Source organism: Gavialis gangeticus, unplaced genomic scaffold, assembly GCF_001723915.1.
Source record: "Gavialis gangeticus isolate Ggan-Ray unplaced genomic scaffold, GavGan_comp1, whole genome shotgun sequence".
In the NCBI taxonomy this organism is placed as follows: Eukaryota; Metazoa; Chordata; order Crocodylia; family Gavialidae; genus Gavialis; species Gavialis gangeticus.
This window is the reverse complement of record NW_017728992.1, coordinates 125,885,538-125,906,073: the sequence shown is the minus strand read 5'-3', so window position 1 is coordinate 125,906,073 and position 20,536 is coordinate 125,885,538. Positions and strand designations below refer to the sequence as shown.

The 20,536-nt window shown below is 40.7% G+C and overlaps 1 protein-coding gene across 1 annotated transcript in view; it reads left to right on the top strand.

Moving 5' to 3' along the window:
• Positions 1 to 19,945, top strand: part of GGH (gamma-glutamyl hydrolase) — a 25,977-nt gene extending 6,032 nt beyond the window's left edge. The window contains exons 2-9 of the mRNA XM_019527723.1: positions 1,775 to 1,886; positions 6,722 to 6,772; positions 7,473 to 7,557; positions 11,286 to 11,424; positions 12,314 to 12,420; positions 12,513 to 12,603; positions 13,946 to 14,083; positions 16,715 to 19,945. Coding sequence (XP_019383268.1) covers positions 1,775 to 1,886; positions 6,722 to 6,772; positions 7,473 to 7,557; positions 11,286 to 11,424; positions 12,314 to 12,420; positions 12,513 to 12,603; positions 13,946 to 14,083; positions 16,715 to 16,836 — 845 coding nt within the window. The 3' untranslated portion in view covers positions 16,837 to 19,945. The remainder of the gene's footprint in view (positions 1 to 1,774; positions 1,887 to 6,721; positions 6,773 to 7,472; positions 7,558 to 11,285; positions 11,425 to 12,313; positions 12,421 to 12,512; positions 12,604 to 13,945; positions 14,084 to 16,714) is intronic.
• Positions 19,946 to 20,536: the final 591 nt, after the last annotated feature.

The window sequence follows — 20,536 nt, the reverse complement described above, 5'->3', positions numbered from 1 at the left end:
GGCAAGTCATGTGATACAGCTGCCCAACTGAGTGATACAAGGTCAGTGAACTGTTTTAGTCTGTTATCTGCATGATGCTGTTCAGAAACTATCAAGACAATGTGAAAGACCCCTATCCTGGAAGTGTACACGTGCTTAACTTGACACGGGTGTATTTGGTAGCCCTGTTGGTCTGAGATGAAAAGAAATGCAAAACTCTAGAACTCTTGGTTCAGAGATGATAGCTTTTTATTAGACCAACTAACAAAAATCACAAAAAACCTTTATTATTAATATTATTATTAGATAATAAGAATTATTATTAGATAATTTTTTGCAGTTTCTTAGTTGGTCTAATAGAAGGTATCATCTCTGAACCAACAGTTCTAGAGTTTTGCATAACTTGACACAGAGCGTCTATGAGACATTACTGTGCAGTGGTTACTGCACATTTATTTAGCACTTACATAATCAAGTACTAAATAAATGCTCAGTAACTGGAGTTACTGTGCCGCACCAGCAAAAGTCTGTTTAGTTATGGTGCTGCTCAGTAGCTTAATAATATTGCACAATAGCATATTAGCTCTGTTAGTGCTATGACACACTACTGCGTGGTATTATTCAGTTGCTACACAGTCAGCATCTCACGTAGATGTGCCCACACACAAAATGTGATTTCCAGGAGGCTACTCCATGCTTAAATGAAGCACATACCTAAGTGTCCGAAATAATAGAGCCCAGCAGGGTATTGATTTGAGAACTCGAGATGCCTTTTTCTGTACATTTTTTATATGAATAAAGTTTAAGATGCAGAATTAATATCTCTATTGTTTATGGATTTTATAGATACAAAAAGTCCATTAAAAAGGTGAAAATGGAACATTCCAAAATGCTCATTGCCACCACAAAAATAGCCTGCAGCAGATATGTTGGACTGCACAGAAAATAGTATCTGTTGCCTGTCATCCACCTCTAATACAAATGCCATGTTTGCAGTTCTTTGATCTGTTTGGCTGTACTCATGAAGCCAAAGAAGCCTTATTGATGTTTATAGGATTTCATAAATTCCATACGTATGTGCATTAACCTTTAGGTCACATCACTAGATTGCAAAGTCTTTGGAGTTGATGCCTTGTTTTTAAAGTGTTCTTTTGTAGCACTGGTCAGACAAATAAAGCAAGGAATTCAAAGTTCAGACTACAGCAAAAGCTGTGTTAACTGGCACCTTACAAGTCGGAATGCTCTGTTAATTGGCATGCTGGCTTGTAAGGGCAGGTAAGGGAAAAGTGAAACTGGAAGTGCCCACCGTGGCATTTCTGGTTTCATGGAGCCCTGACAGCCCGAGGGAAAGCAGCCTGCATTGCCAAGCCTTCACAGCCCCGGGTATAACAGGCTGCATGGGTCCTCCCTCCCTGTCCCTCAGGGCCCATGGGGCCTGCGGGAGGGGCAGCAACACCCCAGACGTGGCAGGACAGGTGGCGGCCCTAACAGGCAAAGATGCCTGTTCGGGTTGCTCAGTTATCCGGCATATCTTGTTATCTGGCATCCTCCATTCCCTGTGGGTGCCAGATAACAAAGCTTTTACTGTATTAAGTTGGTAATGTTGTTTGCTAATGACCACAGTTTTTGCATAGTTCATAATTACTTTTTAGCCATTAAGTGTAATACTTAATGCAGCATGTGAATCAAGTCAGTGACATGATCAAGGGATATAGATTTATTTTTTCTTCTCCTGGAATATAATTTATTTTTGTTTGAAAAGCACATATCATCTTTTTTTTTCTGGATTCCTTAGGGATATTGACACAGGAATGTCCCCCATCGTTCTTGAAGTATGGAAGTTCCTACCTTGCTGCTTCGTACGTGAAGTTTATAGAATCAGCTGGGGCACGGGTCGTGCCAATAAGGTAAGGTCCCACATAGTTGTAGTTGGGTCATTCCAGGCTTTTTTAAACCCTAAAATCCTAATTTTGTCAGGTGCTGAAACCATATACAGTAAAAGCTGAGTTATCTGGCACCTTACAAGCCGGGAAGCTCTGTTAACTGGCATGCCGTCTTGTAAGGGCATGTAAGGGCAAAGTGAAACTGGAAGTGCCCACCGTGGTATTTCTGGTTTCTCAGAGCCCTCACGGCCTGGGGGAAAGCAGCCTGTGCTGCTAACCCCCTCCCTGTCTCTTGGGGCCCATGGGGCCTGCGGGAAGTGTGGCAATGCGGTGGGAGGGGCGGCGACACCCCAGACACCCCGGGACAGCAACAGCCCAAACAGGCAAAGACACCTGTTCGGGCCACTCAGTTAACTGGCATATTTCGTTATCCAGCACCCTCCATTCCCCGTGAGTGCCGGATAACAAAGCTGTTACTGTGTACTGATAAACTAAGTGCTTTCCTTATTGATTACACAAGGTGCACCCTTTTTTTTAACTATAGGAACAGAGGCTAGATTCAGAGTGAGTTGGTGCATACCAATACTCTGTGGCAGGCCCTGGCCACAGGGGCAGCTGTGATGCCCCGGAGGGGCTGTGCGGCTCCCGCCTGACTCAGGCTCTAAAGTAGCCCCCGCTTGATCACTCACCCTCCATTGCTTGTTTTTATTAGAGATGGTGTAAGGGAGGCTGCCTATGGACTTTAGAGTGAGCCTGAGGCTGCAGAAATCACCGTTGGGTTCCTTCTGGACCCCGTTTTACTCAGTTCAGCCGTCATGCGAAATTGGCCCTTTCACTCTGTCCGTGTCCCAGCAGGACACCCACAGCTTTACGGGCTCATTGTGTGGCTGCATCCTCTCCTACACCATGCTCCATGCCTTGTGGGTGTTATCACTCACTGATGTCACTTGAGGTTCGTTCCACTTAGCTCCTCTCTGGGCTACTTCGATACTCTCAGGCCCTCTGTCTGGGCTCTCGCACCCTTGGATCCCCTTTCAGCCTCTCTGTCTGGACTCTTCGACCCTGGTCCAACATGCAACCACTCCCTGGGCTTTCAGACTCTGGTCTGATGCTCAGTCCCCCTTGGACCACCTGGATTTTGGACCTCTCTCTCAGCCCATGCTGAACTCCTGGATCCTCTCTGATCCTGCTTCCAATCTCTTTCGGGGTCTTGGCTTGTGGATTTTCAGATCCTCACTCTCTGGGCTTCTGCAGTCACTGGTGGGCCCCACTCTTAACTCCTCCCATGCTACTGCTTTTCTAAATGCGTCTTGAACCTGCACCTGTCAGGACTCAAGGCTAAACCCTGGTGCACCTTAATAAAAAGCACCTGTACCCTCTGGCAGGCACCCAAACCTCCTCTGGGCTTAACATAAAACTAAGGGCACCTGCTTTTGAATCAAGTCCCTCTCTGCCCCAGGTATCTTCTCTTGTTCCCAGGCCTGCAGAGTTGCTTGTTCTCAGTCAGTTCAGGAGCCCTGCTGCTCTGCTTCCAGGAACTTCACTGCATGGCTCTCAGGGCTGGACTGCCTGTCCAAGTCAGGTCTATATGGCTCTATCCCGGCCCCCTTCCCATCACCCTCTGCCACCTGCATGCTGTCTTTCAGGCTGCTTGCCTTCTAAAAGGGACAGGCACACCCCTTTGCCTTGTCACACTCCGCATTAAAAGTTTCTGCTTAACCTTGGACTTAGCAGTCTGCTAAATATGTTTGATAGTTTTCAGGCTAGTATAGTGCCACATATACATAAATATTGCTAGGGCTCCAGGTATAATGGGAAACTGCCAATAGTCTTAATACATGTGAGAGAGAGTTCATTGCTTAATGTGGCTAAGAAACTACTGCCACACAGAGCTCCATGTCTTGTGAGTATTCCAAATACTGGATACATATGGCAAAGGCAGTATTATTTCCTGCACTGTTTATTAGCCAACAGAAAAATGTAAAATAACAATAATGAATACTATGTTAATATGAATTAACATAGTACAGCAGGTAGTGCTGCTGCTACAGAACAAAATTACAACCAGGTTTGAATCCCGCATAAAATTCCTTTTGATAGTCAAAGTTTTGCTGGCCGTGTTGGTCTTTCTCTCCTTTTCCATCTAGTGTGTGTTAACGAAACAGGTAAGTGGCCAAAGGTAAAGTTTCACAAAGGTTAAATTGTGAAGAAGGTTAACTGAAAACTAGAGTTTCCTGTTTGCAAAAAAGCTCACGGTTCATTGAACTGTTTGCTCAGCTGCAGGGGATTCCTAGGGTTTTCTTTCCCACTTAAGCTAGACCCACTAGACCATTTTTCCTGGGGAGCAGAGACCAGCAAGCCCTGGCCATGTGGCAGATCTGTCAGCAACTGTGCCGTGGATTTGGCAAAAACTCATTGACTCCAGAGCCAAAGTATTTCAGATGGAATATTCTAAGATAAAAAAAAGGAATGTAAATGTGGAAGGCATATGTCTGTCAGTTCTTTACTTACAAAGCACTCCCACTTCAGAGAGCTCCTTGTTTGTCAGCTCTTGGTAAAGGGAGTGTTTTCTTCTTAAAAGGGGAGAGGTGAGGATGAGTATCCCAAAACAGCACAGTAGATGGCTCTGCTCCAGACAAACACTTTTCAGTATTCCACTCCAATTCCCTTTATCCTTCCATGGACTCTGCTCTGTCCTCCATGGGACTATTCCTTTCTCTTCAGCTCTCAGTTCTCCCTGAGACTACCCCTTCTTTCCCTAACTTTCTCAGAGGCTCCCTCTCTCATCTGGCAGTCAGTCACGCTTGCAGAAAAATTGTTACAAAACTAGTATTGTCTTGGGGACAACGCTTATCCAATAAAATGAGACATGAAACAGTCATGGGGAGCCAATCGGAGAACAGGCTATGCAATCTGCTGCCAGGCCCAGACTCCTATCTCACCCTAGATGTCCCAGTGGTGAAAAGGGCATCTAGATGTCCTACTTCTGAAACTATTTACAAATATTTACATCAACATATGTTCACACTGAGCCCCCAGTGGTGTTCCCAGCTAGAGCTGTAGGCTAGAACTCAGTCCCCTTAGCCCCTTTTGTCACATCTCTCCCTGGTTTAAAAGTTGAACTGAGCTGGATCATTGCAACCAATGAACCCCTTTTTCATGCATTGGTAATCACATTTCCATTGCTCTTAATGTGAATCACCTGCATGTCATAATTCTGTAGGGCTAGACTCTATCTTATCCACTTACCATCAGTACCTTTCAGCACCAAACACTTCACCAGCAACTCCTTTTGTACCTGCTAAGCCTGGAACTCCCACCTTCCAGGTAAACCATCCTGTCAAGTCCTGCAAATCCCCATGACCCCTGATATCCTTGAGTCTCAGAAAAACCTGGTATGCTTGGTAGTCTTATTGACCCTGGAGAACCTGATTGTCATTTAGATCTGCTCAATCCAATTTGGCCTGAAACACCTGGAAAGCCTTTGTAATAAGAGACATTTAGGTTGGACAGTAAAAAGAACTTTCTTACTATGAAGGGGGTTAAGTATTAGAACAGGCTACCTACAGAGGCTGTGGAACCTCTGTCTTTAGATGGTTTTAAGAGCAGGTTAAAACAGCAGTCAGCACACATTTAGAAGTAGCAAGCCAAATTAACAGAGCTTGGTCCAAAGGCAGGCCTCTACCACTTCTACCTTCCCTGCTTCCCCCTTGCTATTGAAATGCCATTGACATATGGGCTTCATAGGAGAGAGAAAATTGCATGGTGGCAAAGATGACTAGATGATCTCCTAAGGTCCCTTTCCAGCCCTACTTTCTTATGATATGATTGTACTTGAACAGTGGGCGTGTCTACATGTGCCTCTATAACACTGTTGTTACTGTGCCATCATTTAGTACAGGCAGTCCTCAGACTTATGACACAATTGGTTCCTGAAAACCACATCTTAAGTCGAAACGCTGCAACTCAGAACCAATTTTCCCATAGGAAACAATGTTATAAATGGGGGGTTTGTTCCTGAACCAAGATGTGATACCTTATTTTCACCAAAAATAACCCAGAATTTTGTACTCAATCAATTATAGATGAGTAATATAAACTACAGTAATGTATTTATATTGTAAATAGCAATCCTAGTGATTTGGAAGGACTTATTTGATGAGACTTTGCTGGACTTTTTGAGGGGCTCTTGGTTGAAGTCTCCTCAGGAGTCTTGGCTGCAGGTTTTTCTGGAGTCTTGTCTGCTGTCTTAAAAAAAGTGTCCAAAGAAGTTTGGACAGATGTTCTCCAGGGAGATGGGCAACACGGTGAATTTGTTCGCTGGCGTGGCTTGGCGTCAGATCAAGCGTTGTAAAGTTGAAATTGATGTCAGAAACTTGAAACAGGGTGTCAATTTATAAGCGTTTTAAGTGCAAAATGTTGTAACTCAAAACGTTGTAAGTCGAGGACTGCCTGTACTTCCTTTTGGAGCTACTAAATGACAGTGCAGTAACAGCCGGCGGCACATGATTATTTTTAGTCCCTATTTCATCGCAGAGATGCGCTATACTGAGGGAGCGCATCACTATGGTAATGTAGCTGCGGTGTCACAGTTTGTGCCTGCCAATACTATGTTGCTGTAGCATGTTGCACGTGCATAGTGTCACGTGTAAATGCACCCAATGAGTAAGCCTGACAGAACTGGGCTTTTAGTGACAAGGTTGATTTTTTTTTTTCTCTTTCCATTTTTCTCTGTATACTTCCTGTTTGACTAATTCTGTGCCAATTGCAAATGGTTGCCAATAAGCACATTTGGTATTTTCATGGAGAAATGAATTAGTTTTAGACAGTAACAATAATTGTATTTGTTGGTATTTCAGATTAAATCGTTCAGATGAAGAGTATGATAGGATTTTTCAGTCTATAAATGGGTAAGTGCTGAACATCGGTCTCCTATTGAAGTATGTGTTAACATCTGTTTTAAAGACATTTCACAATATTAGAGACACTGGTATACGTTTAAGTCCTTCTTTTCTATCAGAAATTCAAAGTTCATACATTTTATTTTTCTTAGTTGGAAGTGCTATTCAGTTCTTTTTTTTTGCAGAGTTTTGCTGAGTATTCCCCATATACATGCCTGTGCTAAGACAAGAAGTTATTTTTTTTCTTTTATCCTGCTCTTTAGAAAGTGCTTATTGGTCAGATACCTGTCTCATTACAAAGTTCTACCCTGGTACTTCTTTTTGTCCATTTTCACGCTGACATGAATAGTATCTGAATGGAAATTTTAGTTTTGTACTTTACATCTACAGCTGCCTACTTTCCACTTTTTCTTATTTTGTCAGTACCCATTTTCAAGTGAATTCCTTCCATTTGCCAAAGCTCTTTCACTCCGTTTGCTGCTTCTCTCCTCTCCTCATGCCTCCTCAGTATCCTTTTCCAACCCTCTTCATGTTGTCATTCCTCTTCTTGTGGCTTGGTAGCAAATCTAATATTTGCCCCTGTTAATATTATTAGGTCTCAGAATTCACCTATCAGACCTTCTCACCTTTTGCTCATAATGTACTCGAATACTGTAGTCAATGCAGGTATTCGTTATTACTAACAAAACCACTGGACGTTCTTTTTCAGGGTGCTCTTTCCAGGCGGTGGTGTGAAACTTAAGACTTCACAATATTCCAGTATTGCTCGGATATTTTACAACAAAGCACTAGAGGTAACCATGTATTGGAAGATCCATTCTGATTATTGTGAATGTTTAGAGACCAAAATGACTCGCATTTGGACAATTTCCAGCTGGAATAGAAAATAATAGTATTATAGTAGTATTACTACTACTCTACTATACTATGGTACACTTGATCTTAGCCTACAAGAGGCCGAGAAGCAATTATTACATCTATTAATAAGCAGCTGGCTATCAGTGTTTGTATAGCAAATCATGTAGTAGTTTATTAACATGCAAATCTGAACCAAATAACTTCAGACACCACAAACTTTGAATCTGAACTTTAGAGTTTGGGGTCTCTTTTCCTAGTTTTAGGGAAACCAACTGTTGACTTCTTTTTCTATAGAACTTTATTTCTAAGAAGGATCTTATTCACCCTCTTTGCCTAAACTTATTCCATCTTGCTTGTTATTTCTTTGGAACAGTTTATATTTTGTAAAACAGAAATACTTGTTACTCCTTTTCTATGTTACCTCAGACCAAACATCTTAAAAGTCAGAGTGAGTTCAGTACTTTCTGAAAATCAGGTACCATTATATCTTTTCTGTGCCACCTCTCTGCTGAACTCAGGAACAGTCAGCTGCAGAAAAACAAGCCTTGACCCCTTACTCTTGAGTGCTCCCATACTCAAGCCTGGCAATTATGTGGAGTAGACAATTCAGAGAGGTCCTGAACAGGTCTACTGCCAGTCTCTTTGATTAAATCTTGACTAGAATTTATGCAAAGTCGGGTTAGGAAACACATTTTAATAAATATACTTTGTAAACTAGTGCTATATCATAGAGCAACAGGTTACAATAAATACTTCTATAACTTACAGTTGAGACAGCAGCCCTGGAACACACAGTCACTGGGTTCATCTACACTTGCAGTTAATATGACTGAGTATACTGTGACTCAATTTGAGCTGGAGTAAACTAATTCTAACACCACTGTCTACATGTGCATTTAGTGTTTAAGTGCAGTAATATACTGTGCTGCCAGATAGTCCTGTCAGATATAAGTGTTATCTGGCAGTGCAATAAATTAGCCCCTCAACACTGCTGAAGTCCCCAGGCAACTACGTATTTGCTATTAAGCATGCACAAAACTGACAAAACTGTGTTGACATCACTTAGCAGCCAGGTATCTAGTTCATACTGACCCCAAAGGACTCACAAAATAGGCTTCTCTGTGCTGATCACCTATGGTGTCTGGGAGATATAAACAGAGCAGTAACCCAGTCAATAGGGCACTCTCAATTAGGGAAAATGCAAGATTTATAATTCTTCCTCTGCTATTGTTCAGATTCACATTTCCCACTGCCCAAACCTGTGCTCTAATGATCTTGTATTCTTGGGTAGGACTGTCTCTGTTTCTGCATACTTATACATATGCTAAACTTTCTAAATGGTATTTAGAAAAGTAAGCATGCTCAGTGGGAAGCTGTCTAGGCAAGCCAGTTAGAAATGCTGAGGAGACAGGTATGCCTAACTCTCACTCTCTCAGGGACTAATAGGCTGGAAGGAGGTAACTGTTTCCACTTAATATTCAGTTAATTACCACTTCTTGGATTTAAGTATCTAAGTAGCATCAGTTCTTCTTTCAAAGGATAGAAAGAGGAAGAGTAAATGGTGGTGGAAGTGGTGTTCCCTTTTTCTCCAAAAGTCCAATGCTTCAAACATTCCCCCAAGTTCTTCCACTTCATGTGAAATATTTATTTAACTGTTGGAGCAGGATCTGAAAGCCAGGTCTCCTGGGTGAGTGCTCTAACAACTTTCTTTCTGACCCAGTGAACATTTAATTATTTCATACAGAGTATAACCGCTTCAGCAGGAGAGGGTGAGAGAAGTATAAGCCCCTCAGGAAACTTTATAACCTGATGGTTAGAGAGTTGAGAGATGGGGTTGAAACTCTCAGTCAGAGGATATTAAACTGGGAGCTCTCACATCTTGGGGGAACGTTTGAAGCACTGGGCTTTTGGAGAAAAAGGGAACGCCACTTCCACCACCACTTACTCTTCCTCTTGCTATCCTTTGAAAGAAGAACTGATGCTACTTAGATACCTAAATCCAAGAAATGGTAATAACTGAATCTTAAGTGGAAACAGTTACCTCCTTCCAGCCTGATATTAGTCCCTGAGAGAGTGAGAGTTAGGCATACCTGTCTCCTCAGCATTTCTAACTGGCTTGCCTAGACAGCTTCCCACTGAGCATGCTTACTTTTCTAAATACCATTTAGAAAGTTTAGCATACGTATAAGTGTGCAGAATTGGAGCCAAAGTTTTTGGCAGGGCAATCCTTATTACTAATAATGCCTGTAATGAAATACCATTAACACTTTGCAGCAGCTCAGTTGCTTTTGACATCACTTTTTACTCGGTTTTTGAGAAAAATCTTATTAGCAATTGTATATGTATTAAGATAATTGAAAATGTAGAAAGTAATTTTCACTTCTTTATAGACAATCCTTACTCATATGTTTTACTTATCTTACTCCTAGTTGTTGTGTACTCTAAACTGCATCTTTTGAAACTTAATTAGTACCATAAAATACTAATACATTTTATAGGTATAGTTAGCTGTAAAAAGTCAAGAGCATATTAGCATGTATTGAGATGCCTGGAATTTTATACTGTACTGTTATTTAAGTTCATGTTGATGTCTTTTCCTTCTTGCCTCATCAAGTTCACAGTGAGCAATTCTGGCTGTATTTTCAAATGTGTATATAAGTCCTAAATCCAGTGTTTTAACATTGGCTTTAATGAGAAAAAATTCAGTACTTTTTTCTTTTTAGCTTAAAAATTGCAGTCTTTGACACTGGTAAATATATGCCTACTCCAGAATGTTTATTTAAATAAAGGAAAAATAAGGGACTTTAAGGTAGGGGCTTGATTATAGTTTCACTTCCATCAGTATACCTCCTTTGACTTTGAAGGAGTTGCTTCTCATTTTCACCAAGGAAAGTCAGAGCCTTATACCTTTAAATCATGCATAGCATATAAAAGAGACACTATAATACCTATAATACCATTGGACCTTCTCTGTTGTAGTGTCTAGTTAAACTGAGGTAATAGCTCCATTCTAAATGTCAAAAGAACAGCATCTTTTTAAGCTGGATTGTAACCCAGAAGTGAAATTGTTTTAGAAACAACTTAAGACAGTATAGTCGGCCCTCACAAAAAAAATAGCGTTCTGGAGATAAACCAGTTTAAAGTTTACTTGTGGCCAGAAGAGCAATAAAATAAAAAATACCAAATTCTTGCTCTCCGGATTTTCTCTGAGTTATATAGTTAAGTGACAAAACTGGGATTTTATTCTGTCTTTTTCTTAATGTGTTTCATTCTTTCCTTCCCGTGGTTTTGCTTTTAAAACAAATGTTACATTAATTTAATTGTGTTTTTTTGTTTTTTTTTAAATAAGTGCAACTATGTCTCTCATATTATTTAAAGTCCAGATTTCTTCTTCAGGTACCTGAAGCCTAAAATTACTGACTCTACAAGCATAAGAGGCTAGTTGCTGCTGAAATCATTCCCATACAAATAAAGTATTTCTTTTAATAGGGTTTTCTGCCAGGCTTGCCTTATTTTTAGGAGTTTCCTCGCTTCTAAACTGTTTTCGTGTCTAAAAAAATCATAAGATTAAGTTCCAGCAACTTGTGCGTATGCCCAAATTGTGTGTGGACCTGCTTTAAGACTGTTTTCCCCCTCCGCTCCCCCAACCCCTCTTGTTTTAAAGGCTAATGACAAGGGAGACTATTTTCCTGTATGGGGAACTTGCCTCGGATTTGAAGAGCTTACATACCTCACCAGTGGAAAGATCTTACTTGTTCAGACTAATACTACAGGTGTTGCACTTCCACTGAACTTTACTTCAGGTGAACCATCCTCTTACGTTCCTGCTGTCATTTGAAATGCACAGAAATCTTTGCAGAACTTCTCAGATTTATTTTTTTCTTGTTTGGGGGTTGAGGTTTTGGAACAAGAGATTTGTTCTGTCACCAACTATCAACTTTTAATGCTGTCAGGTTTGTTACTATTAATGGTAAGCTAATAACATTATATATCTGCTAAATTTGAGGAGAAACAAGCAGTTTGAAGGTAAGAGTTAAATTGTGATCCAAACAAAAATTGTGGCTTTGAAAACACTTGAGCTTCAGGGAACTATGGTCCTGAATTCAGTATTTGGCTCTGACCCTCTCTTTGAGTCACAAACTGTAGTCTGACTACCTCCAAATTTTGGGGACAGATTAGAAATTAGAATGTGGCTGCAAGAATCATGTGTAATTATGAACAGGAGCACTCTTTTCTTTGGTGTTATAGCACAGGGTATTGGGGCTACTTGCAGACTCAGGTGTATGCAAACTCAGGATAAAGATGGGAAAAGCGTGGCCTTAATGACATTTTCTGTGACTTCTTGTCATGAAATAATCAGCATTGCCCCATTGATTGCCATCAGTCAGTCATTGGGTCAAATTGTATTGCATTGCTGTTCACAAAACAAAACCTGCAGTGGGTGAGGGTTGCAGCATGTAACCTAGTGAAAACAGCAAGCGCAAATGCTGATGAAGTAGTAGTACAGACTTTCATGTGGGGGCATCTTTATGTCAGGCTTCTTAACTAACTTAGTTTCATGAAAGAATGGGATTATAAGGATTCAGAATAAATTTAGCCAGTATTTATTAATTTTGTATCCCACCTGATAAAGATAATCCAGTCCTTGTCAGTAAGGTAATTGAGAACATGTCTTTGTCTTTTTGGTATAAGATGCAAAAGATAGCAGGTTATTCAAGAATTTCCCAGATGAGTTGTTACGACATCTTGCTACTGAGCCTTTGACAGCAAACTTTCACAACTGGAGTCTTTCGAAACAGGTATTTGATTGTCTTATTTAGTAAACCCAAATAAGTTTCCTCTGTTAAATTTCGAAATAGTAATTAAAATGTCTGTAACTCTTTTGCTGCAGAATTTCACAGCGAATAGTAAACTATGGAAATTCTATAAGGTTCTGACAACCAACATACACAATGAAGTGGAGTTTATATCAACAATGGAAGGTAATGATTGAAATGCTAATAAAGCTGGTTTCAGCGGGGAAGGAAGAGTTGTGGATTACCTGAGTAGGATGGCAGTTTTTCTAGTTTATAATACAAGTTAATTGTTGCACTAATAAATGTTTCAGCACTGTTTACCTTTTGAGTGACTGGAATGTGCTCTGTCTGGAGAGAGAGCTTATTTTTTGACATGCATGCCTCTGAACATAAGTATTTTTACTTCTCACCTCTTGCTCCCCTTCCAGATAAGGCAGCACATTTGAGCACTAGAATATTTTCTGTGCTGTGAAACAAGATGTATGCTACTCCAGCTTAATTCCTATACAGTACAATGTGCATTTACCTGTTGCCAGGCTGCTGATACTGCCTCTCCCTGCTTCACTCTTTATCTGTGCGTGCAGTACAAGGAGTGCCATTTATGGTAGAGATATCAACAGTGTCCTTGACAGCTTTGTCAGTAGTGCTGATAACGTCTAAAAGCTGGTAACTTCTGACATCTTCTAAGAGGCTTCTGCATTACTTACACTTTCACATGGCATATTTAACTTCATTAATATGTGTGTCAGTTCACTAGAGCAATGGTGTGTAACTTTTTCAGCCTGCAGGCCAAATGAGCATTACCAGGTCTGTCCATGGGTTGGATCCAGTCCATGGGTCTGATCCAGAGTGTGGTGCTGACTCAGCTGGGGCCCCGTCAAGCTATGTGGAAACAGCCCAGCCAGGACCAGTATAGCCGCTTGGGGCCAGGGTCTGATGCAGCCTTGTAGGACTGGTCCAGTTGGAGCCAATCCAAGCATATGGGGTTTGGAAATTTGGCATGGGAGTGGTGGTAATGTTAATTGCCACTGCTTACCCACCACCAAATTTTAGACCTGAGGGGAGACTCCATGAACTAGATTACATGGCTCCATGGGCCAGATTACATGGCACTCATGCACTAGAGAATCCTAGAAAGAAGATTTTCTTATTATTCTACTAAAACCTATACAGCAAATAATGCATGTGGTGTTACATACATTATATATTCAATTGTAACTGCTGTGGGCTGCTTGCACACAGTAATTGCTTGCCATGTTACATTTTTTTCTGAAATGAAACTGTTTACAACACTGCAGCTAAATGTTGTTCTAAATGTTGGGCTTATTATGAATTTTGAAGCATGAATGAATTTTTATGACAGAGATCCAACTTGCTCCTTTTGACCTTTTTCCCATTATAGAAGCCATTAAATATAAGTGATATTTCTCCAAACCTTCATGTTCATCTTAATAAAGATATCCACATACCTCTTAAGTAAAGGCATACATTTTGCTCACCTGTGTTGTTGGAAATTTTTTTTCTACAGCATTTGAATATCCCATTTATGGTGTTCAGTGGCATCCAGAGAAAAGTCCTTTTGAATGGTACAACTCATCAGGAATATCACATTCCCCATCAGCTGTGAAAGCAGCATATTATACAGCTGAGTTCTTTGTTAATGAAGGTAAGAAGTTTGATGAGGGAGATATATGTGTACACACATACGCACACACACCTTACATCATTGGTTTTTGGGAGTTACAATAGTGGAACTTTATTTGAAGGAAAAATGAGTTCCTGTTCAGTCATCAAAATTTTGTACCTCTTACTGATCCCTGAGAAGCTTATTATGCAAAGTGTATAGGCTTATAAAATAAGGAACACCTAACTTACCAAAAGGTAATATCAGAAGTGAAACCTTCCGATGGAAGTAGATGAACTTCTTTCAATAGCCAGTGTTGTTGGTCAGTTCCTTGGTGTTTTAAACTGTTCTGTAGTTCAACTAGGTTGGATAACAATAGACCTCTTTCCCAGAAAGCTTTTCAATATAAGAACAAATCAAAAAGACATTATATAAGATGGTTATTTGGCTGCTTAGCAACTGTGTAATGTGAACCAGGATCTGGAGAATGTAAGATCTTTGGATTTTGATGAGCGTCTGAAACGATTTGTTCAGAACATGGTAAACTGCAAGGATCTGTTCTGTAAAATTTGTATAGTATTTTAAATATGCTGGTGTGTTTGCTGCAAACAACTGGAATATAAATATAGGTATATTGAGTTTGCTCCATTCCAGTCACTGCAGCACATACTGGGTGCATCTACACGAGATGTTTACTGTACAGTTTATTGTGAGAATAACTGCACTAATTAGCTGCATGGGAGAATAATTAGCTGGCAGTAAACATCTCAGCATCTACACATGTACCTCTATTATAAGTAATATCCTGAAGTGGAGTAAAAAACTTGGCAGCAGTGCACGTGTAGATGTTGCCCCAGCTGGCTGGGGCATGAGGGTGCTTCAGTGTTGGGGCTGCCTGCTGGCTAGCCCTGCACTAAAGTACCCTTGTGTCCCAGTCAGCCCCTCCACAGCATGTCGAGCTGGGGGAAGCAACCCCAGGCTGGCAGGCTGACCCCCCAGGTTCCCTTCCAGCTGAGGCTGTTCAGCCCTAGCTCAACATGCTGCAATCCTGGGTTCACGTGCAGATGTGTGCCTGTGAGCAATAAACACCGGTGTGATATGTGCCAGAGTTTATTGCTGGGATGTATTTGGTAGCCATGTTGGTCTGACACAAAAAGAAATGCAAAAGCCTAGAACTCTTGGTCCAGAAATGATACCCCTTATTAGACAACTGAGAAATTGCTGTGCATTAATGTGCATGTGTAGATGTGCCCACTGCTCCTTTTGATGGGTAATGCTCAGCATTATGACTTGCTGATTGATTAGGACCACAAAGACCACAATCAATAAACTAATTGAGCTTGGCCAGTTTGGTCTCTAAAACCATTCTGAATGACACATTCTCATTAGAAACAGAAAACAATTAACAGGAAAGTTGACAGGGGGACAGAGTAACAAATATCAGTATTAAAATTTTGTTCTTTCACTGACTAGGCTTCTATTCATGTTGTAGTGTCACTACTTTGCCCATGGCAAAATGAGATAAAATTTCCCATTCAGAATTTCCACAAACTTCCTTTATTTTCCTTTATCAGGGTTTTCAGTGCGACTCAGAAGGGGGATAGAAAAAGAAAACAACTCGGCAAAAAAAACGAGTCCTTTTTTGTCCTCAGTTGCAGCTTTGCACTCCAACCTTTATAGGTTTCTATCTCTTTTTCTGAATTGCAAGATCTCATCAGGTGCATATATATGTGCACTTTAATGCACAGTAGCCTATTCTGTTGTGCATTAAAGCAGCACATAAAAAACCATGCTAATACTCTAATGCACAGTAGAATAGGCTGCTGCACATTAAGCATCACCTAAAAAGCATGCACTTGCCCTCTTTGTATTAGCACAGCCTAATGTGCATTTATTTATTACCTCATATTGGAAGTACTAAATTTAATGCACAGTAGGAAAAGCACATTCATGCATACGTAGACACACTCTTCTATGTTAGTTAATCCTTCAAAACTCTCTACAGCATTATTGCAACTATCTTGTAAAGTTCCCTGCAGATTATAAAGAGGTCTTCAGGCTGGGTTACCTCAGTGTTTCACTGTCTTTGGATTGTATTTTATTTAGTTTGTATTGATTAGAACCTCTCTTACCTATTTCCTCCATGCAATGAAATAAAATATGTGATAAGACTGAAAATAATTTCTAACTGATGGAGAATTATACTCAGAACTTCTGAGCTTTTAATAACCAAACTGGTCTGCTGAGATATGTTTACTTTTAACCAGTGATATTTCTTACTGTTTCCTGTTAATTTTTTCCTGTGTGAAGTTCCAGAAATGAAACAGTGAGTTTGGAAGGCTTTTGTTTTCCTTACCGATACAGTCCATATCAACGTTTCAATTTTATAGTAGACTAGTATGCAACATCTTAAATCTGCTGGTGTGGGTGACTCCAATGCTGTATTAATCAATTTTTAGCACCAGCTGCTGCCTTTAGTAACTTACACTGTCTCCCATGATAATAAAGCAACCCTTTTACCAGAGAACGGTATCCCAATATATTTTTTTCCACAAAAAACAACCATTATTATAAAGTTCTTTATGCTCATTCTACATAGAATAACTGACAGTACTAGGAGCTGTCATAGATGATGGCCGTGGAATAAGCCTGTACTTTTAAAATATTTTACAGCCCGGAAGAGCCTGCACCATTTTTCCAGTAAAAAAGAAGAAACCAAAGCATTGATTTATAATTATATCCCAGTTTTTATTGGAGGATCTTCTATATTTCAGCAAGTCTTTTTTTTTGATTGAATGTCTCCTCAAAGGTACAGGATAGCTATTTGTGAATAGAGTTGTTTGTTCCTGTTTCATAATTAAGCAGATGTTGTGCATTGCAAGTGACAGAAGGCCTGAGTGCCTTACATTACCTTACAATGATTTATCTTGTGTTGTCTTTGTAGGGTTGAACTATTAATTTAAAAATTTACATTCAGTGATAAAATAATTGTGATGGATCACATTTTCAAACATGCTACAGAGGAATGTATTTTACTTCCAGAGGAGGCAATTTAATTATACATTGAAAGAATCAGGGGGAATTTTAACATGTGCTCTGGGGGTGGGAGGTGGCACTTCAATTAGAGTGGTGTAGCTCCAAGAGCCATTTTAATTAAAGCGCCCCACCGCCTTGTGCATTAGTGCCCCTGTACTTCAAAATGGTGGCAGAGCTGCTTGAAATGAAGCTTGTTTGACAAGCTTTAGTTCAAACACCCCCACCACCATTTTGAAGCACAGAGACGCTGGTACATGAGACGTGGGAGGATGCTGGAGCACAATAATTGCCACACGCCAGCAGACTTGATTAATCGAGCGTTGGCGTTGATTAAACATTTTGCAATATTCTGCTCACATATATTTCAAATTAGTTTACTTCTGCAAAATATGGTGGAATCTATCATTGTAACATATTTAGTTTAAATACATATTTCAGTATAATTCTGTTCTGGAAAGAATATGAAACATTTTAAAAATGAAACAGTCATTTCATTTGGAACTTGATATAAGTGTGTCTGCATAACCAAACTCTTGCTAGAGAACACAGTGGGCACATCTACATGCATTATTAATTTGAAGAAACAAACTCCAGCATATAACGTGTTGGAGTTTATTGCTCGCAGGCGTGCTGTTTGAAGATCAGCATCTACACGTGCATTGCAGTACACCAAAAAACTCCACAGCAGGATAGTACTTTTATTAACTGGATAGTACTTGTCTTTATGGAAAAACTCCCTGCTACAGAGTTTATTAGTTTCCTGCGGCCTAACAGGCCTAAGAGCTGCATGTGTAGATACTATGATGTTTAGTGCAAAGCTAATTAGGCAACTCCTCAGTAAAGTACCCAATCTGTCTTTAGAAACAATGACAAAATAATAGGAAAGTGTTGTTGCAGAAAGATATAAAAAGGTCATGCAGTATCCTATTTATGGAATTGTATTGGGCATCTCTTTTTGGGTAGCTTGTGCCATTGTAGCCTTACATATTGGGGAAAATGCAGCATAGTCAAGGCATACCTAACATCAGATAAAATAAACTAGTTTGGAGGGCCTATGTTACAGAACACTGGGCATGTCTATGTGTGAATTTACATGTGCCTAAACTTAATGTGCCTCACCCTAAGGCACATTAAGGCAGTTTAGGTGCACGTCTACATGTGGTCACCTTAAGGCGCCTTAACATGGCTTTGCAGCCTTCCCTTGTCAACACTTTAGACGGTTCCCCTCGCAGCCCTGCTCTAATTCACTCCCCCTGGTCCTCCCTCCCCAGCAGATGAGTGGCGCTACCAGGAAGTAAAAATGGTGGGTACTTTTGCAGCCGGTAGCATCTCTCCTGCCCTGTGGTAGAGGCATGGGTTTGCTGGCTAGACAATGCAGCCCCTGTAGTGGTGGGGCGCCTCACTGCCTGCCTGGGATTTAGGCACCTTTAGAAGTTGGCGCTGGGGCTCCTGCCTGAGACAGCAAGCAGACTGGGTCTGTGTCTGACCCTAACACCCATGGCAGGTTTTCCTTGCTCCAGCTGGCTCTGTCCCTGGCAAGCGCCCAGCTTCTCTGCTGGCAGGACACTCCTGGGGGCTCTGTTTGGCTCAGCCTAGGGAAGCTGGGCACCAAGCCCCCTGCCCATGTTGCAGCTGGCACAACAGACATAGTATTAAGGTGCTGTACCGCGTTTACACATGGGGTACGGTGTCTCTACTACTTGCACCTAAATTTGATACCTGCTTTATGTAGGTATCAAATTTAGTGCCAGATCTTCCTAAGTTGCCATATTTAAGGCACATTAAGGATGGGCATGCGTAGGCCCATCCTTAATGTGCCTTAAATACGGGGACTAATGCAATGTTAATTACCTTAAGGGTGCATGTGTAGACACACCCACTGATTAACTTTCCACTCCCAACTTCAAATACATTTTCATACCTTCCTTAAGAATCCAATCAGGAAGCCCACTGTAATCAACGGGCAGATCTTTGGATTAGGCCCTCAATTTGCTTTTTAAAGGACTGAGTAGTCTTTCCTTTAACAATGCCATCATGAGTAATTTAACTTTTTTTTTTGCTATTGAGTGAATTCCTGATCAAATCAAAAGTTCAGTCATTGAGGACAGAAGGGCCAGAGTTTTACTCTTCTTTTTAAAACAGGGTCATGTGATACTTTACATAACGGTGACTACATGGAGTCGGCACTGCAAATGCTTACTATTGAATTTACTGCACTGTAATCTCTTTCTCTTTTTGTTTCGCCTTGCAGCACACTTCTTTAAATTTAAGTGGATGTTCTCAATTACTGAAAAAAGTTTGAGTATTTCTTTGCTAGATCCACATGAGAATTCAAATGAGACAGTTGCACATATTTCTTTTTCATTAGTCAGGCTGTAAACTTCCATTGATGTCAGTGGGAATTTTGAGTATGAAAAAATACAGGTTTCGACTCTCAGGAAGTGAGAGAATTGGAAGTGAATATACTGTATTGTGAAGTACCAAATCTGAAATGCATGCAATACATTTCTCAGGTCATTCAAGTTGGTGGAAGACTTTTTGCTAGTTACAATTAGATAGGGCTAGCCACAAAGCAAAAGCAGCTATTTGGGTGTGGCTTGGGTCTGAAACTCAAAGCTTGTATTTCACAATTTCTGGGTGTTACTGTCAAAGGGAGAGAAATTGAATTTATGTGGGAAATTGTAGGTTACTTCTGCAATTGCTTGTCTAGCCCAGTTCAGTTGGCTATAGTTCTGTGTTATATTCTGAATCTGCAATATGGGTCTGATTTCTTACACAAATATGACAGTATAAATTGACTGCATTAGAATTATTCCTGACATACAGTGGGGAGAGGAGAGATAGAATCAGACCCTCTATCTGCAAGCAGGCAGAGCAGCTAAGTTACTTACAAGCTAAGGGCCAAATCCTGCAGTTCTTACACAAGCAAAACTCTCAGGGACGTTGACCTGATTAAGCAATGGAAGATGCCGCTCTTATACAGGGACCAGTCCTGAATTTGAGATTCTTGTTAAGTTCAGTGGTGGTAAGAAGGGATATATTGTATGCAATATAATATGTTTTGGGGGTATTGGTTGTTGCCGTGTTGGTCTAAGGACATAGGTAGACAAGGTTCTTTGGGCAAATGTAATATCTTTTATTAGACCAACTGTGTGCCATAAATCATGGACTAATTGGATTTATGGCACACTATAAGCTGCCTGCTACCTGATAACCCCAAGTAACCACTCTACATTTTACCAGCTACATTCTGTCACCAGGTCAACACTGCCCCCTTTGCCACCTGTCTCGCACCTATTGTCTCCCATGGCCTCTGATCCTCACTGCCACACATTTGCATTTTCCCAAACATGTATTTTGCATATTGGCTTCTGTTCCATCCAAGAGAACACAAAACAACAGCAGACTCTTCCCATGCCTGAAGAAGGAGGTTTGTGCCCAAAAGCTTGCAAAGAACAA